This window comes from Galleria mellonella, unplaced genomic scaffold (genome assembly GCF_026898425.1).
Source record: "Galleria mellonella isolate WM207_F2 unplaced genomic scaffold, CSIRO_AGI_GalMel_v1 utg33, whole genome shotgun sequence".
Classification (NCBI taxonomy): Eukaryota; Metazoa; Arthropoda; class Insecta; order Lepidoptera; family Pyralidae; genus Galleria; species Galleria mellonella.
In genome coordinates, this window is record NW_026442079.1 from 10,820,209 (window position 1) to 10,846,517 (window position 26,309).

At 32.0% G+C, this 26,309-nt stretch overlaps 2 protein-coding genes across 6 annotated transcripts in view; one reads left to right on the forward strand and one right to left on the reverse strand.

Moving 5' to 3' along the window:
- Positions 1-26,309, forward strand: part of LOC113518531 (E3 ubiquitin-protein ligase MYCBP2) — a 162,209-nt gene that overhangs the window by 44,493 nt on the left and 91,407 nt on the right. The window lies entirely within an intron of this gene.
- On the reverse strand, positions 82-25,512 carry LOC113517898 (uncharacterized). Of its 2 annotated transcripts, none has more exons than XM_026902653.3 (3): positions 25,248-25,512; positions 2,607-2,788; positions 82-1,480 (listed from the first exon to the last, which is right to left on the reverse strand). In XM_026902653.3, exons 2-3 carry the CDS (start codon positions 2,748-2,750, stop codon positions 296-298), a joined length of 1,329 nt encoding a protein of 442 aa, XP_026758454.1. In that variant the 5' UTR covers positions 2,751-2,788; positions 25,248-25,512; the 3' UTR covers positions 82-295. The 2 variants fall into 2 exon arrangements, with proteins under 2 accessions (XP_026758454.1, XP_026758446.1); XM_026902645.3 differs by lacking the exon at positions 25,248-25,512 and adding an exon at positions 2,885-3,031.

Consider the following 26,309-nt stretch of genomic DNA (forward strand, 5'->3'; position numbering starts at 1 on the left):
CTACAAAAAAATAAATTTAATCGCGTTGCCGATAAGACAGGCATGATATCAATCAAAATGTAATATAAATGAAAATATTAATATCTTACATTATACTTTATTAAAGAAATTTCCAAAAATAATTTAATTCAATGGGTAACAAAACATGAAGTAACAAAATATTTCTCATATTCAAGCGAACGTTCGTTATAATACTGATAGGACGTTAAAATTATATTGGCACAATGTTATCTGAGTGACACTGAGGTAGAAAAACCTACACGCAACTGAAATCACTCCCGGAATGTTCACAGAATTAAAAGTCAGTCGATAGCAGCTCTGCTCGCTCCACTATTATATGGACCTCGGTCTCCCTATAAGTTTTACCATCGGGCAACACTATCTGTATTTTATTTTTTTTCTTTTCATTCTCGCGTCTCACTATGATGACTGTAATCACAGCGGCCACTATCGCCGCAAGAACTATACCTATAACTACATAGATCCAAAATGTCTGTTTGAACTCACCACATCTGCTATCCACAAATGTTCGTAGCGAAACATAGTGGTTTTCTAGGTAATACCAACACATTATGGCACCACTTTGTACATTCAGTATTTCTCGCCACCCCTCCGCTAAATCACATGTGCAGGTTTCATTTAAGTTGAGACTGTCAATGCGCATACTTAATGTCGTACTGTTGTAAATTAGCGCCGAAGGCACCAATTCTCCTAAAGTATTGTTGTCTATCAATAGCTCTTGGCGTCCCGTAACGGACACGAGCTTCCAATCACTTGAAAATCCAAGAAAAGCACCTCGTGCCACCGTTTTCACTGTATTATTCCTAAATGTAATAGGTCCTCTTGTAAGTATGTGAAATCCATCGCCTTCCAGCGTGCCTATCACATTACCTTCAATGACGACCCTCTTTGGTGAGTTGACAAGAAATGTTAAGCTATTTATATTATTTATCGTTACATATTCCATTTGGAATAAGTCAGTCACATCTACGTTAGAGAGAAATCTGCTAGGCAGCGTACCTATATTACCACCTCGCATTATAAAGTTTATTGTGGTGAACTTCTTAAACGGCTGTATTTCTATGGTGTCATATACATTGTCTATTAACTCTACGTTCTTAACACCAATAAGACTAGAGAAAGCGAATGGCTTCAAGTTGTTGATCCTGCTGCCGGTTATTATTATATCATCTACACGTCCTTGGATTGCGTGCGATGAAATCTCGTTCACTGTACTATTGTGAATTGAAATTCGCAAGCCAGGATTCATTTCTGCTTCTCTGGGGAACGGTGACCACGCCAAAGCACGTTCATTGATGACTACATGGTTGCAACCCCGCACCTCTACAGTGCGCAGATGAATCAAGTCGCGTGCCGTGTCTGAGAGGAACTGAACTCGGTTGCAAGAATTTACTATGATTGCAGATGCCGTAGATGGAACTCTGTAGGCTCCATCTGGCCTAAGAGTCACCTCCTGCTCCTGGAATAGAAAATAATTTATTTACAACGGGAACCTGTTTATCTAAATGATCGTGTTAATTCCTGTTTCTTATAATTCATGGAATGGAAGACGTTTGTACAATGATAATTTGCACAATTCTCTTTGTCAAATTGCCTGTTCATATCAAAGTAGACCCTTTGGGAGCTAGGCAAGGAGAACTTTCATATATCATGCATGTATAATTTGTTTTTAAAAGATTTTGACTTCCCCTGAGAGAAAATAAATAAACAGATCAGTTATGCCAAATTAGAATAGTTACTTCCCTACATATTATTAGTTTAATTGCTTTTGTTTTAATTACATTTGAATTAAGTTATCTTATTTCACTGAAAATAATGATGTTAGTATTTTGATGCCACTAATATTTTCACTAAAATATATTTAAATCCCACAGTCCCACAGGTGCGATTTCATCTACATGAGTAACTTTGTTTCACTTTTGTTTCTACTGTTCTTTTTTTTTTTTTGCATTTTTGTTTCTGTTTGAAGAGTGAGATATGGCAGACAAGTTGCTAAGTAGATTTAAAAAATTATGGAATGTAATAAAGATGTATTGAAGGTACAATGTGTTTAACAGTACATTCTATGCGGGAGGGGAGAAGGGATTCTTAGTAATGGGGACTAGCAGTCGACCTCCACGATTCCCCCATGGAAACCATCGCAATTAATACTTATAAATTCGTCGCGATGGGCCCAACTGGCTTGGTTTGGATCTTTATTTATCATTCCTCACTGGTGGCCAGTTGGGTGCCTTCCCCCAACTTGGTCACTTGATCGTTAGTAATGGGTAGTATTATTATATTAATAGTCCCATTGCTAGCAATAAATTGCAGCAGGTTGACCTCGCGATCCTCCCTGGAAACCATTGTGCTTAATTCTTAGCAAATTCTTCACGATGGGCTAACTACTGCTTTTTCGTCCTAACCTATCATCCTTCACTGGTGCTCCGTCAATGTATACTGATAGCACAGGCGGGGTTACCATTTCATTATCATCTCATAAAAGTATATTCTGTGATCTCCATGCTTTTTTACTTTATATTTACCACTTTTCATAACATTGTTCTTCATGACAAAAAGTAAAAGTATACAAAGAGAAAACTTACATTGTTCTCTGCGCAGTTGCATATGACTCTGGTGAACGAATCACATTCGCAGTATTTCTCTTCGCAGATTGTAGGCACGATGGCCTGTGCGAGAGAATGCGCTGAAAGCGCTAGAAGAACTTGCCACCACGTCGCACAGCGCATGCTAAATCATGTCACCATCTCACAAGATTACTCATGCCCTGAAACAAAGTAGAATTTTGTTAGGAACCTTATAATTATATAAACTATAAAACTTATTTAAAATTAATAAGAGTATGGCCATATCCGATAATTACAAGATAGCATCTGATGCTCAAGTTTTATGGGTATTTTCACACTATGATATATTTCACAATTTTGTCGCAATGCGTCGTTATTGTACAGCAAAAGAAGTCCATCTGTTTGTGAGTCAGCTAGTCATCGGCTTATCGGTGCTGCCTTATCAGATAAAAGTGCTCGATTTACTAATACGCATACGGCGTTCATGTGTGACATTTTAGCAAGCTGTCGGTGTGGATAGGTGCTATAGTTGTGTGATGTACTCATATACGACCTTTATTTTAGTTTACCTCTAATATAATACCGGAAAGTTGTGTAATAATTTGATTATAGATAGAGCAAGTGGGAGACTTTGTAAAAAGTCGTCTTCATGGTCACACTCCTGTTTCTGTCGAGTAGTGTTGGCAAGGCTGTTTCTCTTTGAAAAGTGGGGTATGGTACGGCAATGAAATTACAAAGTTCAAAATCACACTTTAGTCCTTTCAAATGAAAATACACTGTGTTGGTCATGGAGTCTTTATTATGTGCGAAAATGGAACGGTAACTCCGCCTGTACTAATGTTATACGCTGCCTGAGCACCAGTGAGAGATGATAGGTGAGAATAAAAAGGCAGGTCAGTTAGCTTATCGTGATGAATTTACCTGGAATTAATTACGATGATTTTCAGGGGTGACCGCGAGGGGGTCGATTTGACTGGACGTATTGCTAACAATAAGGTTATTAGTTTCTATTACTAACAATCCTTTCTCTTGAACGATTGTAGAGTCGACATAAAGTAAACTATAATGGCGTTGGCTATTAACATTATATTAATTTATGGCGATCTTCATGTCTGTAGGTGACGAATACCATTTTCTTTTAGTTATGCCATCGAATTATTTGCCATTCTGCATTATAAAAATAAAAACAATGTTTTTAAAGTCGATATTAGTGACTGCAGGGTTTATCTGTGCCTTGAGATAGCGGTCGTGAGAAAGGTTTGACCTCATATAATTAAGTTATTTAAATGGCACACAAAACACCTAAACACAATGTCCGAGACTGCGCGTTGACATACACGACTCTCTTATCAATGTTATCAATTACTTACAGAATAAACGGGGCGTTCGTAGTACATTATGTATTTTATTAAAAATATTATATATACTACCTACTTAACACTTTGTAATAATTACGAATTAAATCCCAGTATCTGTCATTATAAATTGTTTTCTTTTTCTCTCTCTCTTGTCTTGTTTTTGTCCTCCATACCTACTTGTCTCGTTATTGTGTGTGAAATAATTGTAAACATAATTAATATATATATATATATATATATATATATATATATATATATATATATATATATATATATATATATATATTCATTTAATTGAATAATATTACAATATATCTAAATGTATGGTACCTAACTTCTGAATTTCTTGCGGGCTCTTCTTAATAGATAACAACCTTTCGAACTCTGTAGTAGATTAAAAAAATGGCAATTTAAAAGTGCTTGTTAACAAGTCTATTTGAATAAAGATGATTTAAATTTTAAAAATAAAGACTAAATAAATAAATTGGTATATTATTTTTATAACGCATCAACCAACAAAACATATGTATGTTACAGAGATAGATGGTTGTATATAAAGGATAATGCGGAAAGCGTATATCAATGTGAAACCTAAAATGTCATTCAAAGTTCCTCATACAAACAACTATCACGTGACCGATGTATGCGATAGTAAATCGAAAACGACGGTTTTTCCCTATTTGCAGTAGCGTAACAATAGGGTGGCAGAGCGGACAAAATGCCACAGGGCCCCGATTTAAGGGGACCCCTGGTTCGAGTGGCCGTGAGCGCAGGAAAAATTTTAATATTTGTCAAAAATATGTATTTATTTAGATTAAGAATCGGAGTATTGACTCAATAACATAGGTATAGGTGTATGTTCTTGAGTTAATACGAGTACTCTAAGTATTAGCTTAAGAAAGTACACGAATTATATGATCAAGTTATTAAGATACGTTAAGATACAAATAAATGATCAAGTTTTGTAATAAAAAATAGACAATAATTTTTATTTTATTTTGGTACGAACAGTTATTAAAAATATATAATTTATTTTTTTTATGTAAAAATTAATTAATTTATATAAAAATAGACAACGAATACTGAAATATATACAATAGTAGAAGTTTATGTAATTAATTGAGAAAATTGAATCATACGCGTATAAAGTAAACACATACAGGGATGATAAAAAAGAAAAAAAAACTACAATAAATATATTTAGTAAAAACGGGTACATACAAAGTTGTAGATAATTGACATGTATGGTTTAGCAACAAAAATATTCTTTAAACATAATAAGTAAATATAATATCAAAGTGGAAACAGGAATATCATCCCATCATTAAAAAAAAAAAAACTTATTTACACTTCCTTACAATTTAATTTGGTTTATAAAGATCTTTATAATAGTATTTGGTACCTATGTATGTTTACTTAGTAAAATTCTATGAATACAAAAAAAGTTTATAACGATGAATAGATATTTATTAATCTTTCACACGCAAAAACTACCTAAAAGATTTGAATGAAACTTAGTATACAAGTAGGTTATATCCTAACCTAGCATATAGGATACTTTACGTACTGATTCACGCGAGCAAAGCTGCTGAATACGGCTAGTGTTATATAAAAATTAAACAACGATATCGAGCTTTTATAAATAAAGGAAGGCCTCTATCCGATGAAACTACCACGAGCCTTAAATGGTATAGTTACGTCATTATTTGTGTTTGTCTGTTTATGCGTTATCGTTTCATATAAGAACGGCAGGCCTTATTGTGACCCTGCCATGTAATGTGCTTATAAGAGTATATAAACTATACAAAGTTCTAAAATTATAATTATACCCTAATGGGTCAAATACCTAGGTATTGATTGAGTGGGATAATACAGCCTATTTGTTTCTCCAATTCGAATACATACCGTTAATAATTAATATAGTCATAAGTAAGGAATTCAAAAGCATCTGTTGTCAAGTACAATATTGACTCTACCTGATAGATGTTTTTATGGGATGAAAATGGAATGCTAACCTCGACTACGCTATCAGTATACGCTGACGAGACACCAGTGACAGATGATAGGTGAGTCAGTTGGCCAGTAGTGACGAATTCTATTAAAATTAACTTTAATAGTATCCAGGGAGAACCGCGTGGAAGTCGACCTGATAGGATATATTGCTGGCAATAGAGCTAGGTTTGTTTACAATTCCTTTTCTCCCTTTACTTGATAGTAGATGCCTTTAAAAATAAAGATATGGAAAATGTTCTACAAAATTGTGATGGAAGTTTATTATAAACGCGAAGGAAGTCGCTGGCATAGCTAGTATATGAGTATCGAGAATCAGGCAGCATGCGTGCTTTTGTGATGATGCAGCTTTCAGCGTTGTAGTACACCGTTATTTCAACTGGATTTTTATTAAGACTCAACTGGAATCGCAGTCCCATTACGTCATCGTAAAAATATTCAATCTTGTGTATGTAGTAATAAGAATTTAATTTTCAACCAACTTAAAAAAAGGGGTTATCATTACAATTGGACTATTGATTTTATATTATTGTAAAAAGTTATGCTCATTTTTCTGAATCAACGTAGTAAGCTCATAAAATTCCCGTTACATAAACTGTGATTGGAGGAACAACAATGCACGTCACGTATGTTTATACTAAGTCTTTGCGTTAACCGTATTTGAACTAATAAAAACATGTGTCCAAACACTAAAAATATTTGCATAAATATATACATATACATATACATATATACATATATATACACACATATATATATATATATATATATATATGTGTGTATATATATGTATATATATATATATATATATATATATATATATATACATATATAAAATTCTCGTGTCACGGTGTTTGTTACCAAACTCCTCCAAAACGGCTTTACCGATATTTATGAAATTTTGTGTGCATATTGGGTAGGTCTGAGAATCGGCCAACATCTATTTTTCATACCCCTCAATGATAAGAGTGACCCACCTTAACATATTTTTTTTATTTCTTTGATAATTTTTTTATTTTTTTTTATTATAATTTAGCATTGTAAAATACATACAACTTTAAATTTTCATCATTTAACGATCAACCCCTGTATTTTAATTGCGATTTTTATATTTCGCAATAAGTGGTAAAACAACGTTTACGGGGTCAGCTAATATATATATTAAAAGCTGGCTTGCCAAGTTATCAGTAACATAGACATTATTATTTCTTATGTGTATTTTTTTTTGATGGATGAAAATGGTATGGTAACCCCGCCTGCGCTAACGGAATACGCTGGCGGAGCACCAGTGAAGGGTGATAGATGAGAATGAAAACAGGCCAGTTAGCCCACCATGATGAATTCATCAGGAATTAACCATGATAGTTTCCAGGGGGAACGGCGAGGAGGTCGACCTGATTGGGTATATTGCTAGCAATGAGATTCTCAGTCTCCATCACTAACAATCCCTTTCCCCCCTCTTATGTGTATTTATAATTGAATATTTTGTAATTGAATATGTTTGTACTTACGTTTTGAATCTGTACTAGTTTTAATTATGTTGTCACATTGCTTAGTGTTATGTGGCTGGCCATATAGCTCGAACTAACGTCAACAGATGGGAATAAAGATTTTTCGAGTAGTAACCCTGTACAAGTAGATGCGGTGTACCACAAATCACAATGTAGAACGTCTCCCAATAAATTGGGCAACACCACAAATGTGTTGTAGACAAGAGACAGTGAACTAAAATAGATTAGAAGGTAATTAAAATGTTCCTTTAAGGAGTAATCTTGCTTGCATTATTGTCTTGCTGGCGGGATATCAGGGTGGGACGGACGGCTTGGAGGTCGACCTGACAGGGTAATATAGGGAGCAATACGGCTGTTAGACTTCATTACTAATCGTCCTTTTCTTCTGTATAAATAAAATGGCGAAACATATTTTGTTGTAGAGTAAGAAATAATTGCCTACAATCCCCTGACCAGTTCAGATTGGGCCAGTGAAGCATGAGTTGCACGTATCTGTTTAACAACGGCATTTTGCACGTCTGTTTTGCGTCGTCTCGTATTACACCGATGTTATATTTGCATTAACAGTTGTTTTTATAAGACATCACACACACAGACACACGTACACACACATTACGCACACATCATTGTAATTGGAGCCAATACAATAATATGTACATGATTTATTAGAATTGGTACATCGATTGCTTAATATTTATATTGATTTGCTTTGCTTTAAAAAAATATTAAATAAATCAGCTTTTTTCTCACGTAGAATTAACAAACAGTTAACTTAAAAGATTCTTCTATAAATTAATGATATTTTATTACACATTATTAATGTTTCAACTTACTTCAAAAAGAAGGAAGTTCTCAGAATTTTGTCGGTTATATCAGAAGTTTGTTAGTTATAAAAAGATTTGGATTTTTTTTATTTAAAAAAATAAAAAAAATACAGATTGGTTTCACAGAAGTTTTATTAAATTGGTTCAATACTTTAATTTTTAAATAAAAATAACTAGTTTTGACGTTATTGAAGTCGTTTTTTTTTGTGAAACACAATTTTGGCAATTTTATTTCTAAAAGACTAATTCGATAGGAAAACTATTGTTTTGTTTTGTTGAATATGTATTTGTTGAAGATGATTGTTTACTAATTTGACAGAAACAAATGTAGACAAACAGATTATAAATAATGGAATTATTAATCTTATAAACATGTAAGTTTTGAAAGATATTTGATTGAATGTTTCCAACATGTTTATCATTCAACTATGTTTAAAAGATTGAATAAAGAAGAAATTTGGTTCAAATATAAACCATATTAAATACGTAATAACAGCAGATACATGGACATCGATTTTAACATGACAGATTTGTGTTCCATTATTTAATTATTATAAATTTCAATTTAATATGTCTATTAAAATCTTAATACTAAATCTCTAACAGTTTTCTTGCAACTTTAATCAAGTAATCATAATAATATACACCCAAGGTGAAAAATGAAACTTATTTATTCAACAGTGTTCTTTTTAATTAGTCTAACTATTCTAATTTGCGTTTATTACTGTTCATTATAAGATACGTGTAGTTATTATAGCGGTTTCATTCAGTTATTCCGTGTTCTACTGTTAGCATTTATTATGCCTTTGAGAAATAGTCGCTCAATGTGCGACTTCCTTTCAAAGAATAAACACTGCGACTTTAGCGGTGATTAAATGTGGTCGTGTCAACAATAAAGCTCGTTTGAGTTATAAGTGTGCTTTAGGGCACCTCTACTAGACCACATAACGTGGTACTTTTTAAAATGAGTTTGTCCACTCGCGAGCATCGTACGCTGTTTCCACAGAATAGAAAAATATTGTTTTTTTTTTTTTATTTGAGTACGAGTCAGTATTTTTATAAGTAGTTAAACCTCTGTGCCCACTACACCGTATCGTATAATGACCGTACTGACACGTGCAAAAAATATTTTTTATGTGAATTATTTTACTACGATCCAATGCCCACTATACTGTCACGTCACCCACAGTAAGTATATTGCAAATGACGATATGTTCAATATTAAACTAATGTTAGATGCTCTGACACTACACTGTATAGAGAAAATGTACAACATAAATAATGTTGATTGAATTATTGCTGCATACTTCAGATGCGTATTGAAACTGCTTGATAGAAATTGTACACGGGCGTAGAACGGTGTTGGTCTACCTATAGCAGTGAGTAGGTTACTAGGCAGTAATGTACGGGACGTTTTTTGTGCCTAGTACTAGCTTGACACTCACTAGTTTTTGCCCGTTATTTCGTACGAGTGATTTTCAGAAGTAGGACAACTAATCGATGACATATTAAGATAAAATATACATTTTTAAGTTAGACAGGTATATAGATGTTAAAACCGAATTCAATTTGAAGTAATAGTTTTTGCGTGATATCCCAGCAAACATACAAACAGAGAGAAAAAATTTCTAAAGATTATTAATTTGACATTTATTGGTCTTACTAAGACCCTATATATATTTTTTGAATATCTTTCATGTACAAACGTCGTCCAGTTACAATTTTATTATATTGGTAGGATGATATTAGGATAGTGGGCAGACACCTTAATAGCACAGTGGTCACACATCCCCTCTTCTCCAATGTAATCGATGCACTAATTCAAATTTTGTTAAGCTGATTGTGTGTTGTAGTTTAGCAAAATGTACTCAAAATTATCATCTGAGATGTCACAAAGTGCCAAAAATATAGTAGGTATCAGATTTATCTACGATTTGAATAATATTTGCGTTCTTGATTTAAATACAATTACGTAAACGATTCTTTTCAAGGCTCCTAAGTATTACATCATACTCGTACCTATATGACATAAGGTCTTTTTTCAAATGACGGAGCCATGTATCACCATCTAGATATTGAAACAAGTAATAGGCATATTCTTTGGTTTTGGATTACATTAGATTAACGATAAAGGGAACGTGCAGAACCGTCGTCCGTGTAGCAAATAAAATTATTTCGCTCGGGGCGTAGAGGGTATATGCTGTAGGTACGCTTGCAAAATGTGGAAGGCTTGACTTGTGGCCTGGGGATATAAATTCCAGCCTATTAGTGCAGGTAATTTTTTTGAAGAAAATGAAACAAATGCAGGATAAATATGATTTACATATTTTGTTCAGAGTATTTTTGAATACGTGTAACAACATGATACTTTTATCAATACAAGATATTCGCAAACTGTAATACACTGATGTGCATATAATGCATTTTAAAATATAACTGTTAAAATGATTGTAGAAATCTCCATTTGTACGTAATAAAAAACGCCGGAAATTTTCGTATTATTATGTTTTTCATCATTAAAAAAATGTTTTTGTGCAATTCTTATACTTGTCAAAACTCTAAATGAAAAAGGCGAATATTTATTTTTATTGTTTGCTTTCAATTATTGTTTTTTCAATTGTATTTTCAAAATCTTTCATTGCTACGTGCTTTTGAGTGAATTGAATGACGTCGTCCGGTAAGCCGCGTCAAAGGTCTTTGTGTACAACAAAGGCGGACTATAACCACTTCATAACAGAGGGCGCCACCGTTACACAATTTGTAGTCACAAAATATTAATTAATCTTATTTATTATTCCCGATAATGAAATGAGTAACCACTTCGTACCAAAGGACGCCACCGTTACGCAATTTGTAGAAGCAAAATATTAATTAACCTTATTTATTGTTCTCGATAATGAAATGAGTCCTCTGTTTTGAACGATTTCTTATAAAGGACATAGACGAGATCTTTGTGTGACCACTTTTGTTACTTGGGATAAACGAAAATAGCTCTATAGACGTAAACGTGAAACTGGTTTCTCGTTTATTACTATTACCGTTTTTTACCTTGTATTTAAATCTTTGAATTCCAGTTTTGCATTTCGTTAATTCTATTTATACCGAACAGTTCTATTAGTAATATTCAAAAGAGTGTATCGAATCTCGTATTGATTATGACCTATAAGATAACTTAGGTTTCCCAAGAAGCTACAAGATGGAGTCAAAAAGGGGTAATGAGGTTTCTTTAGGGTCGGCAACGCGTTCGTATCGTCCGTGGTATTGCAGGAGTCTCTAAGCTACGGTAACTGCTTATCATCAGGTGGGCCGTATACTTATTTGCCAGCTAAGTGGTATAAAAAAAGATGTCTATATCTGCGAAACAAATTCAAAACAAAAGAAAATTATTCAATGTAAAATAAATATTAAGTTCCATCCACAATTAAAAATAATAAAGTGGCTTATTAAAAATAATTGATATTGCATCCTTGCTGTTCAACCAATAAAAAATTTGACATATACTATGTTTTAAATGAAGAAGGATACAGGGTATTTTTATCTCGGTCAATCAATATATCCCGGCCACTGGAAGGAATTCACGGGTACAGTTAATATAATATATTTTATGGCATAATTTTCATTTATTGTTTTAAGCCTTGCACAGCTTCAGTAATGTTGACCCAACGTGGGTAATAAAGGATTTGAAAAGGCATAAAAATTATTACAATAAGTAAAGCTTATTGCCATATTGAAAACAATGCGGAACGAGCACAAGAAATCACGAACTAGCTTTCAAAGTATGCTTTACGTGCACTGTACGTATGTTATGGCTTGAAATATGGAGTAGCTCTGTTCATTTTATTTTACAAACTTTTATATTGGTTTTGAAATTCGGAATTCGATTTTCAAATTGAGGAAGGCTTCTAACAATTTTTAATTATTCCTTTTTCTATAGAAGCTTCGCTTGTATCCTATCATTGTCAGTTTTGTTTGAAAGTACTTTTTTATAGGTGATTATTGTTACTATTAGCATGTAACACAAGACTACTAGTGTGTTGACAATAGGTAAGTAAATAAATGCGTTTTAACTTATATGTATTATGCTCTTTTACAATGATGTATTATATCCAGATTAGATACCCAGGCCATTGTTTGTTACGCGATTTTTTCCCAAAAGATGTCCATAGATAATAAAAAGAAGAAAAAAAGTTTAAAATCACAACACACAATCCAATTGACAGGCTAAGTGCGAATTATATATTAGTTTTTCCTATACATATTTCCACGATTTATTAATTACAATTGTGCATACATAAATACGATCAATTCTTTTGTCATATAGAGTACAGAGTAGCTGTCGTCGTATGTGGTACAGGTAGCAAGAATTTAAGAATTATAATTGTAATTAATGTGACCCTGCAATTGTTAAGGTCAACTGATGGATGGAACGACCCAATTTGTTTGAATTATGACATTAATGTGACCTATTTACCGACGGACGTTTTCCCAATGTTGTGGCCAATATTACATTACCGCAATGGACATTCATTGTGGATTTGTATTTCTTTGTTAACCATCAATACTTCCTGATATTTATTATTTAGTTGTTGATATTTTCCTAACTTATATATCTCCTATTCTGTATTACTTATACAAATCATTTTTACATCAATATATTGACAATTGATATGAGAACCAATTAATTTACTTTTTCCATTCATCGTATTTTGAATACTTTCAGATTTTGGATGTCTTTTACAAGGTTTTTTTTTGTGTTATTATGGTTATTCCTGAGGAAATAAAAAACATCGCTAAAAATTCATATCATTGATAGGAATTAGCAGCGAACTTTAAAAAAGGGCGAGCACAAATGATCATGGCAAGGTCGCAGTGTCACTGGTTTTTCTGCCTGAAAAAACCCATCTTTCAATAACAATAGTCATACAAGGGTTTTTACTAATTAAACCTGGAGTCAGCTCTGTATAATTTCATTACTTCACGTTTTTTTTTGATGGATGATGATGGAATGGTAACTCCGTCTGCGTGATGCGGGATGATAGGTGAGGATGAAAAGGCCGTTAGCCCATCGTGACGAATTCAACGATAAATTAGTCACGATGGATTCCAGGGGGACCAGGTGGAGGTCGATCTGGTAAGGTATATTGATAGCGATGGGGCTAATCTTCCCATTACTAACAATCCCTCATCTCTCTCGTTAGTTAGGAGTTAAGTAGTGGTATTTAATTTAGTTCTATCGTTGATATTAGATGGCGCCGTTTTCTAAGATTCACTATAATTTAATTACCTTAAAGTCGGGATTTAGCAAGGCAAGTTTGAAATATCTAGTACAGTCACTAAATTTTTGTTTACGTTATACTCATTCCTTTGTATGTGGTGTTCCATTTCGGGGATTTTTTGGGCTGTCTGGTATAGTTGAGGTTGGGATGAATGTGGTCGGTACGATGTATGACATTTATTCCTTTTACGTTTTCATTCCTTATATTCTGTACAAGACTGAACACATTTTCTTATAAGCCTGACCATACTTCGTACACGTATAGTTGTCAAATAAACTATCAACTTGCATGATGGTCCCTTATCAATTTTGACAATTGATTTTTTCAGAATTGGCAAAATATTTATGTATATATTATGTAAAATTTGTATGTAAGAGCGTGCTATATCTATGTATTGACGAAATAGCAAAATGAACGTGTACCACCTAGAAGTATCGACCCAATAAAATTAATATGCATAAAGTTGTGCAACTATCCTAGTCTATTAATATTATAAATGGGAACATTTGTAAGGATGGACGGACAGATGGATGGATTTGATTGAAATTTGGTACACGGGTAGGTTATATCTTAACTTAGGATATAAGGCTTTTTATATACTTATTGATTCGCAGACGAAGCTGCGGGATACTGTTAGTGTAGTCAGTTGCTTAAGAAAGATGTCCGCGATGCTATCTCGAGTCGTTTTCCTCAGTTTAACATATTTTGTTGTCGATGTCATTGATTATTCAATATGTTGTCACTTCATTTCGCACATACACGAGACTTGTGTTATGTAAGTGTTAAGTATTAGCTCTGTACTAAGTTAAACCAAGTTGCAACTGATACATAAATTAAATTGTCACTAATTCCCATAGATTGTAATTTTATACAACTTTACATTGGATACATTATTAATAATATATTTAATATACAATGGCGGACTTATTTCATACAGTAATATCTTAGAGTCAACATTTGAGAAGCTGAAATGAAACTGGAATATTCGAGAGTAAAAATTGTACAGCTAAAGATTTAGTATTAGTATAATGCGCTTTAATTGTTCATTTTTATATGTATTTGAGGAGCTCTTTTGTACACAAAATAAAGAAAAAAGAACATGTCTAACAAAATTTGCATCGGCATGTAAAATGTATATTATATAGCCAATAAATCATAGTTTATATTGTATAATATAAGATAGAAAATATTCTGTTGAATATTTTCTATTTTAATTAATGCTGGAAAAGCTGTAAGATACAAGTTACGAAATATAGCACAGGTAAAATAAAATGTTAGGTCGAAAAAGTTCATGACATGAGCGTAATTATTAATTTTAAATTTAAAAATTTCTATTACTCGAATGACTTGAAATGGAGCGTGTTGATACAATTTTTTCATACCTTACGTACATGGTACTATATAAAGTGATCTCAGTTTCTAAAGTTGTAATTACTTAATTTTTAATACGTTTACAATAACCTTTTTTTATGTTTTGATACGTATTATTAGCAACACAATAGATATTGTAGAAATATTTTGCACAAAGATATCCCTATTTTTTTTGTAACGACCTTTGGTTTGGTTGGTTTGGATTTTTTAAGAAGTGATTTGAGCGCCCTCTATCCCAGTCCATAGAACGTATAATCTTAAATGAAGTTTTATGTAATATGAAACTTTATTTATCGGTCTCTTGATTAACACTATTGGTAAACTTGTATTATTTCAATGTATGAAATTATAAGTGTTAAATAGGTCAAAATATAATCAGAAAACATAGGAGTGTTTTGAAATCATACATGTTTTCATTTTCGTAATTTGACCAGCTTTTGTTATCTAGTATGTTGAACAATATATCAGAAATACTTCAGCTGTAACTTCTACGTTCAATGTTTTTTAATTCGTTGAAAAGTTTTATAATAATTAATTACAAACATTTTTTTCTATTTTTAAACTCCTAAATCCGGCCCTTTGGTCAGAGGCGGACTCTTTTTTACAAAGTTTAATTCAGTAATCGGGCAGGATTGCAACAATTTATTCCATTTTTAGATTATGACGATATTAGTTTAATTGGAGTAATAGAATTAGGCTCTATTTTATGCTTTTTTATACATATGTATAAGAATGCCAAACGAGGTGACGTCCCTTCTGATGAAAATTATAACAGTTTTAATATAAATAATTTAAGATTATAAACTAAATTGATGTATGTATGTAATATGTAGTAACAATATTTATACATATTTTAGTACTGAATGCACCGTCTAATTAATTTTTTGCTTGCCTCATGGTTGATTGGTAGAGAACACCATTAGGTGTTCAGTCCGCCATATGTACTCTTATTTACATTATCGTGCATTGAAGTTTAAATAAATAAATTACTTAAAATCTGTTATAAGGGAACGAGCATGTTGAAGTGTAACTAAATAATCTCACTCGACGTACTCGACAAACAATACATAATAACGCAAGAGTAATGCGTCTACAGGCATACACGTGACTTACAATGCGTATTTTTAACTTTAAATTACTAAATTTTATTATTCGTTTCCCACATTGTTTTATGGTACTGAGAGTTGGGTATGTAAAAAAGAGAATGATTGTGAAATTAATACGGTTGAAATACGTGGAGTTAGTTATATATTAATCGTTTAAATATACAATAACTGTATAATAATACAGTAATTGGCATTAAGCATTGTATCCATTCTCTATTTTTCTTTAAACTTAACTTTTATTTAAAAACGAAAAGAACATTTGCGGCAACTTGATATTGTATTCCGAATGTGGCGATAGATTCATAAAAAATATTCCAAAGTATTTTTTTTTTATTTCACAAAACAATTCTTATTAAATAAATATTTCAAAAAAGTTTATTCTAGAAATAGAAATTTTATCTCAAATTACCTTTCCCTACAAAATAATTAACTAAAATCACAAGTCTCGATTATAGCGCTATCTGGTATTTCGTGTAAAATTTTGTATAGTGACTAACTACCGTAAACCATAAAAAAATAAATGAGGCATTGAAAATTTTTGCTTCAAGTAATATCATATAATGTCTTCGGAGACTTATTATCTATCTGATGTGTTTGTAAGTTATTTATTACATTAAAAACATTTTATTTGTATACTCGTATATGACGTTTATATAACATTGAATACCAAATACTCGTATTAACTCTTATCAAAGTAATCAATTGCCTTAGGCGTTTCATAGAGTTAAAATATTCATTTTACAAAATGAATGAGCGTTCGATTGAATAATTTATAGGATAATTTAAAATTAGTAATCTCGGGGACTTCAAAGCTTGCTTAGAATGTGTTCATAAGGGTGAATTTTATATAATACATCACTCTGGGTCCTATTATATTATTTGTGCCAATACGAATCAGGAGCAAGATACCTAGTTTGTATATATTGTAGAGAAATAAGAATATTAAAGATTTCATAAAATATCTAGAGACATCACGAAGTCGCAGAATATGTTGTTCTATTCGACGTTATACGTCTTAAAAAAAATAGTGATATGACAAAATGATAGCGTATATTCAATGATATATAATTTCTCTAAATTCAATCTTTTACAATAGTGTAAGAAAAAACTTTTACGTATTTTTATATCTTAGACAATCTCTATCAACTAAATATAGACTGCCACTATTTGAACATGACGACAAATATAGAAACGTGCAAGTTATGAAATATAACATAATATTATATAGAAAAGGGTTTAATCGGACCGATCGGTTCATAATAAGGAAATCTAAGAAGGAAATACAACATTCCCTTCCCTATTTGACTATATTGAGTTTAGGGAAACGACGTATCACTGAACACTTTGTTGTATTTTGCCATATTATAGGACTTCTTCAGCGAGAAGACGTAATACATTAGATTATTCGACATCCATTCCGTGACTACATTCCTATATCGCTGTGTATTTCATGAAACCTTAATAATATAATAAAATTGGAACTAGACGATGTCTGTACATGGGAGATAATTTAGAAAAATCGATATCAGGGATATAAATGAGTGCGACAGAAAATAAAACAAAAGTATTTAGAAATTTCATCAAAAATATTTAGAAATCTCTCTATGTGCTTTTTTTTTTGATGGATGAAAATGGAATGGTAACTCCGCTAACGGGATACGCTGGCGAAGCACCATTGAAGGGTGATAGATGAGAATGAAAACAGGCCAGTTAGCCTATCATGATGAATTCATTATACCGATTAAATGCCTCAATGAACCGCCGTTTGTTGACTATTTGAACCATTTTGTTTTAACGTCTGTCATTCAATAACTTTGTCTGGTAATTAATTATTTGATTTTTTCAATGTCGTTCTTTATTGCAACATGATTCTTGATCTTCATATATTAAGTGACCCAGTTGCACCGAGCTTTCGCTTTTCTCTCTGTAATAACTTTCGATGATTTTATATCCATGATACTGAATTTTGTACGTCCGATTTCTGAGAATGTTAAGAGAATATGAGCTGATATTTTGAACACTTTTTACTCATTTTACGTAATACTATTACTATGCATTTTTATGGCAATATGAAAAAAGATTGATTTTACGAATTATTTTTATTATATTTACGTTTATTATAATATTGGAATATTGTATGAATTTTTATTTTTCTTTTGAATAATTTTTATAATCATGCATTTTATTCTTATTATTTTTTGTAGGTTATGAATAAAAATTAAATGTATGAATGCGGACATCTAGTGGAATGTTTGATTAAAAAATAATCCAGAAATTTAATTTTCTGTTGAGCTATCCAAAATATTCACTTGTACGATGAAATGTTAAAATTAAAACGGTTATAATTTAAACCCTCGGGGTCTTTTCCGGGAATATATCTGATGTGGGTTTAATCTTTCTTGTTTCTGTTCATTGAAGCTTCGGGGTATTGCACAGGTATAGATTTATAGTCATAAATAGTCTTATATATAACGAATATGTATCTGATTATTCTGTGATGGCTATAATGCTGTTCATCATGTATGAATCACATATGATGATATCTACAGGCGATGACTATCATTTACCACATTTTGACACTCCGTATTGTATAAAAATATAAAATCAAGCAAGTGCTATTATTTATTTATTTATTTTAATAAACCCACAGTGGTTTATAAATAAAATTAACAGACATTTTATAACAAAGTAGTATGGCCAATAACAGATTTTTCTAAATTAAATTCTGTAGATTATGTAGTTGACAATTGTTAAAGGAAAAGCAGAAAAAATAAACAAATCAAAAATGTAGGCAATCGTTTAACAGTAAACACTGTTCCATGTGCAAAAAAAGGATTTGAATTCATCTACTATATTTTGTCCCACGGTTGTTAATTGTCTATGATGATGATATCGGCCGTTAACGGTCCACTACTGAACATTGGCTTCTCTCTTGGGTTGTTACGTTGGTAGTTGATTAGACGGCAATGGAGGGGTGGTCTATTCTTTGCCGGGATCCCACTGGACTATTTGTGTATGCCAGTATATAAAGTATCATATATATTAAGGATATTACCTACTATCTACATAGCTAAAGGTAGATAGTAAAATCAACCTTTGTACCAAAAATCATTCAAATCTGTTAAATTGTAGTTACACTTGTGTAATAAACATACAACAAACAACATACATCTTTATAAACTTTTATAATAAAATTATAACTAAGTGATTTCTGTACATGGGAGATATTAAGATTAATAAGAGCAATAGAAGTCAAAACAATAACTGAAAAAAAAATCTGTTTTTCTATATATTTGTTTCGACATGACGCAAAAACAACGGCAGCAAATTGGAAGCGGTTTCCACTGAATTGTCCTTAATGGTATAACTTAAAATCTAAAGTATCTTTTACCATGGTACTATCTGAAAGTAGTCTATTTCATTGATTTTACTACTTTATAAATTCATGTGTAGGAAGTATTGAAAAAAAAAATCTAGTTTATAATATTAATAGGATAAGACAAATACTGTTTTTGTTTATCTATATATTATTATCTATATATATATATCTTTTTTTATATATATATATATATATATATATATATATATATATATATATATATATATATCATGTACAAAGTCCAATACAAATCGTTATTCAGCAGTTATATATGTAGAGACTTTCGTTTATTTAGAACGAAGAATGGACGTTCACAAAGTTGCGGTTCTATGTATGATTTTACTTGTAAATATCCTGCTATATTTATAAGTTCAGCAAATATTCAAGGTTTTATAACTAATTATAAGTTATTGCTTATTTTGATCAGCGGCTGCAGGCTAGTTTAGATGCGTACGGTGTTATTAAAAAATTAAAATGATTATTTAATAAATAACATTTTGTTGAGTATTAACGCGTCATGCTGTACATTACTACTCACGGCTCAGTCGTGATCCGCGCTCATGAATAAAGATTCCCATCTAGTCCCAAATTAGAAGGGAATCACCGAATTTAATACGCGAGTAAAGCCAATGATTACAATTTTATTTTAATTTTATTATTTTATAATTACATTACATTCAAACGCGGGCTGCACGCGGATTTTGTTAGACGTTCGGCAGATAAAAGCTTAGACTACTTACACAAGGTGACTAAAATTAAATTTAAATCAGTTAAAGCTAGTGTTGCCAATAATATTTCAAGGAAATACGAGAATAATGTTTAATTTCTATTTGAACAAAGTCTGTATTTTTTTCACACCTGCGAGAATGATTTTGACTATTCAGTAAAATTGTAAAAAGTTAAAAGAGAACTTTTAAAAATATTTTAAATAATAATTATTATAAATTTTATTCCTTCCAGCTTACCATTAATCTGTCGTGTAGATATTAGTAGTGTATTAAAAAGTTAAAAAAGAAACATTGTATTAAGGTCACTGTGCGACTCCTTCACTGTAGTCTGGATGTTATAAATGCTGGTTGTAAATTTAGGCAACGTTTATTCTTCACATAGGTAATAAAAAGTAGGTAGAAAGCGTCCGTTCAGGTAAAAAATTTAGGTGTGAGAGAGAGAGGGCGCTATTGCCATTATAAATGAATAAACTTACAATTGTGTTGGGTTCGGTTCACATTCTTAGTTAAACACCTCATGACTACTTGTCGCAAGTGTAGAGTTGTAATAATGTATCGTAAGAATCAATAGCCTCAATATAAGATCTTAGATAAGACATTTATCTTGTTTTCATTCGACAAAATATGACTGTATAGTGGTTTTTCTATACATTGCCTTTTTGTTTGAATACTATAACTGTCACGTAGTATAATTTGGTTTGCGACGTGATTCGGTGTCTTTGGTAAAACATGGCCCTAAAAATGTACAGACATGTGACGACGTGGTAGGCCTGGTTATTGACCCACTTAAAATATAGTTGAGTGCAGTAATGCAGCAATCGCAGTTAATACGCTAACTAGGAGGGCTATTGTAATGCGTGCTGACGCTATGCCAACAATCCTAATGGTTTCCAGAATTGTGAAGCCTTTAAACTACACGACTCGTGGTCCTTCTGTCCGAGAATGACTGGTTTATCCATCATACTAGTGAACTAGGCACTACCTTGTACTGGTCACTACAATTGATCTATTTTGTTCCTTAACTTTTATTTGTATGTTTAACATTTTGTTTTTATATAATTGTGTACTAAAAGAACAGCAGCCTATGCTTTCTGAATTGGGCAGTGGAATGATAAAAAATGACAATACTACTCTACGCATGTGAGGGTGACGCTAAGATTGGTGTTTGAAGTTTATAGATCGATTTCGTTATAAACGCAGACCTCTGACGCGACTTCCCCATTGATGAGTTTACGTACAAACTCCCGGAATGCAATAATTTCTCCAGTTTTTCTAAAAATTTAATGCATCCGTCGCTCGCTCGTCGCTACTTACTCGCTTTGTGGTCTCTAATACTTCATGCTAGCACATATTCAGCATGATAGAGCAAGTATGGACAAGGACTGGAGGGATGACAAGGACAGAAATCGAATTAGTATTTCTTTAGTAAAAGAAGAGTTGAATTAGTATTTCTTTAGTAAAAGAAGAGTTACAAGTACTAACAAACTTAGATTTTGCATGTAAAAACTTTTATGATTAGTGAAAAACCGACAAATATTAGACGCTGCTCGAAAACAAAATACATATAAATTTAAAAATTAGTTTACGATTTCTCCCGAGTTGGTATTTTCGAAAGTTGGCAACCCTATTTAGCCTGGTACATTGTACGAGTGGTTTTAGAAGGAGGAGATACCAATGAAGTAGACCAGTTCTAGATAGCGTATCAAGATGAAACTTATTTTAAGTTAGACCCTCAGGAATACAACTGTGAAAACCGCATTCTATTTGAAGCAGTAGTTTTTGCGTGATGCCGGAACAAACATACTGACAGCCACAAAGTTTTTAATAGTTATTATTTTGGCTTCTTTTCTATTATTTTTTCTTAGATATCTCTCATATACAGACATTGTCTACTTACACTTTTATTATATTAGACTATGCTGAGCTCTAGCATAATATGTGTAACAATTTAGCTGGATTTCTTCATCCTGTCTACTATGCGGCTCGGTTGAATCATGACAATGCTTCCTGTGCGTGGGATAATGTCTTTAGTTTAAAGGGCGATGGTCTGAATTGGGTACATTCGAGATATTTAAATAATAGAAGTACTGTTGTTTTATGTTTTACATATTGTGTAATATGTATAAAAAAAAAAAAAAAAACTAAGTATTGTAACTTGGGAATCTCTACTTTTTTGAAGTCGTTTCAAAAGATTTGTAAATAGATATATATAGAATTGTGACTTAACCAGTACTAGATATTAATGGTAGTATGAGATGATAGTTGAGAATTGAGAATGAAGTGAGGTCAGTTAACCTGTCATGACGATTTCATCTTGAATTTACCCCCAAATGGTTTCTAGCGGAGAACGCGTGGAGGTCGACCTAATAGGGATATTATACTGTTAATTATGGGGCCCACTATTTCTTATTACCAGTAACAATCCCCTTCCCCAAATGATTACAGAAAATCAGCGGATGCAACACCATTCCTTATGACCGTCATGGAGGACTATGTTCAGCATTGGACAGATAATGGCTGATATGATGGTGATCCCCCTCCCTGTCTGCAAATATGTACACATGTTCCAAGAGCGGTGTGTTATTATCAAACTGTCTTTATTTCAGTCATAGAAAAGGGTTGAAGTTAGCTCGAGAGAGGGGCAATGAGTGATCTTAATTTATGTAGTAAAATTATTACATACAGAGTTGAATCGTAAACCGGTTATAATAATTTCAAACAGGTAAACATTTAATTCTCAACGCCTGTTTATAATATAGTTTCTATGAATTAATGCAACACATTCGTCCGTTTGTTTACATGGCCCGTTCTTAAAATCATCGGGTTTTGTTTACAGAAAGATTTGTAAAGAGGTCCGTTGACGGTCAAGCGGTTTGAGTGAAGCACGTAGATTTTGGCTTCACTTGATGAAGCATTAACTTATTATATGTTGTATTTATTTATTATTCTTTAATTTTTAATCAGTGTTGGCACAACTGAAGTCGCTATTCTTTTGTGCAGAATAGTCCTTCTTGTGTTAGCATAAAGGGTGCATTTCTAGATATGCAATTTTTGTAAATCAAATTTAAACCTTAAGAAATGAATATGGTACGAACACGTTTGCAAAAAGAAATATTAAACAGTTTAGCGTTAACTTGATTAAAAGACCATTGTTTTGATCCTGACTAACGAGTAAGGTTTGCTATGTTTCTTGTAAATTATACATTATTTAACGACATTTGCACAGCGTTGAACCGCTACACCGTGCAATGTCAAATACTATTATTATATTATTATTATTTAACAATATTGCACGTTGTAAAGGTTTAACGCTACCTTATCATTCGATGGTTGCAGGTTTGAATTCCATACAGTGCTTGATATATAATTGTGTTTTAAGAAAATATATGCCTGTTAGTCGCTTCATTCCTATTCTTTTCGCGAGCTTACTCATTTCCAATATAACGGGGAATGAGTTAATTGCCTTTTTTCTGTTTTTTCCACCAGCGATGGGTCTATAAGATGGGATTAATCACTAATCTATAGCTATAATACCTTTGTATTTATTAGATGTACGAGTAGGTATCTATTGTTGTAGATTTGTATGAATAATTAATGATAATAAACAATTATAAGGGGCATTCATACAATCGTTGGCTACATATTTTTTAAATTAGCTTGACGGAAAATCGAATCAGGGAGTTAGAGTTGGAAATCAAATTCATATCGTTTATTACTTAATCGTCAATCATTTAACAAACTTAGATTAATAATTGAATATCTGCTGCCTTCATATCCAGTATGACCTAACTGACCAAAAATTACATAGGTTAATAATTAAAATGTATTAGTTAATTTAAAACTTTTATATTGTTTACATATATTTTAAATTTACGATCCGGACTTAAAGCGATGCGATTATAGGTAAATAGTATTTACATATCTGATTTTTAATATTGACATTTGAACGTGTATTGCATTTCAACGTAATAGGAATTAGCAACCCTTTTGCTAACAACCTTATCAGGTCGACCTCCACGCGATTCTCCCCGGAAACTATTGTGATCAATTTATTGTTGAATTCGTCACTATGGCCTAAACGACCTGTTTTATTCTCATTTATCATCCCTCAATGATGCCCCGTCACAGTATATCGATAGCACAGGCGGGGTTACCATTTCATTATCATCTATTAAAAATAATATCAAATTTTATCGATTTTGGGTCAATAGGTACCTCTAGTTTTGCTTTACGAGCATACGATTTTTGGTTCCATATAAATTATGATAAATTTTTGTTTTTTAAATTATTTTAACAAATTTCTCATTAATATAATGTTAGTAATGTATTTTTCCATAAAACCGCAATGTCAGTCCGAAACACATACTTTTTCAGTTTCTGGATATTATGACTCATTTGTACTAGGTAGGCAGTTCATGAAATGTTAATTAAGTACATTGTATGAGTACGCAAGCTTGCGATTTTTTTTTAGGTTGAGTAATTATAATAACATGATAAATATTTTATTGGTTTCAGTTGTAATACATAGAGATCGAGTAAAAGTAAAATTAACAAGATAATTTCAATAAACAAACTGATGAACAAACATATAAACTTTTATTTTTTTAATTTACTGCTGTCTGCATCATATATTTAAATCTATCTGTTATTTCGAAGGGATAGGTTGAAAGTAAAAAGGTTCAAATTCAAACGACTATCTTTATATCTTTTGCTTCACCCATTTTCATAATTTGACTTCATGGGTCTACCCTGAGTAGAGACCTAATTTCTTTATTATTATCGGATCATGTTTTCGTCAGTCTAGGACTTTTTTGACTTATTACTTCTAAAATACTTTCACATTATTGCGCATTTACAGTGACTTTTCAAATATTCTGTGTTAGTATAATTTTGGCCTCGTTACTATTTTATTATAAGATAAAGAATACGCACACTTGAGGCGTATCTGGCGCACGAACGTTGGTAATCATAATGCTTCTAATCGATGTAGGTATTGTGTTTTACATCACTTCTTTGATTCAGTGCCAAAATTCGACAAATAAATTTGTTTTCCAAGTAATTAAAGTAAAAATTAAAAAAGAAAATTAGGCACTCACCTCACGAATCCAGGGTAGTGTAGAATCTCGCACAACTATGCAACTAAATGTCTTGTGTCAACAATGCCAATAATCATCGCCTTGACGGTAAACGACAAATAATTAGTAGGTTAATAATATTATTTTTCACTAAACTTGAAATTAAACTTCTTCAATAATAAATCTTATAAACGCTTCTCGGCATGTATCGTATGTCAAATATGAAATGCACGATGCTAAAACGTCGGTCGATACCGGTACTCGCGACGGCGACTGATGCGATTGTGCCAGCGGTAGTTGCGCGCGCGCAGCGCCGTCCGCGCGACCTTCAGGACTCTACGTGTGTGCAACAGATGCTGTAAGGTCGATATTCGTGTGACACAAGCTGAGCCGTCAATTCGTAATAGCCATAGTTTAATAAGCAAACAATCAAAAACATATTGATATAAGAATCGAAGATGCTAATATACATCTCTATAACATATTTGAAACGTTTATATTAAGATTTAGTTACTAGAATTGAATTGTACATTGGATTATCTAGGATTATCTTATTATTATGTTTATTATTTATTTATAATATAAATTATAGAACTGTCATAGTATTATATAAAATTAAATTTTAATTATTTTATTGAAATTTAAATGTAATAAATAATTTGAACGAAAATTATAACTGTATATAGAGTGGTGGAGTTTAATTAGCTGCAAACTGTAAGTATAGGTAATGCTATAATAAATAATAATTAAATAATTCTGAATTGAAATTTATCAGGTTCCAGTAACAGATGTAGGTATGTTAGACAATTGACGTTCGATTATCTTTTCGGTTTCTATATGCCCAATAATTCCCATAATAAGGTATGTACTTGGCGTGAAAATAGATTGTTCATCGCTATGTAACGTCGTCTTCTATAACAAATTATCTCATTTAGCACCATAGACAAGCGAATGTACGAACGTATTTGCAATGTAGATGTCTCATGTCACTTTATGTTACCTTCTGTGTTCATTAGAATAATCTAGCTTCACATAACATTACATTTATATAGATAATCACACCTTAAATGTGTGGATCGAAGG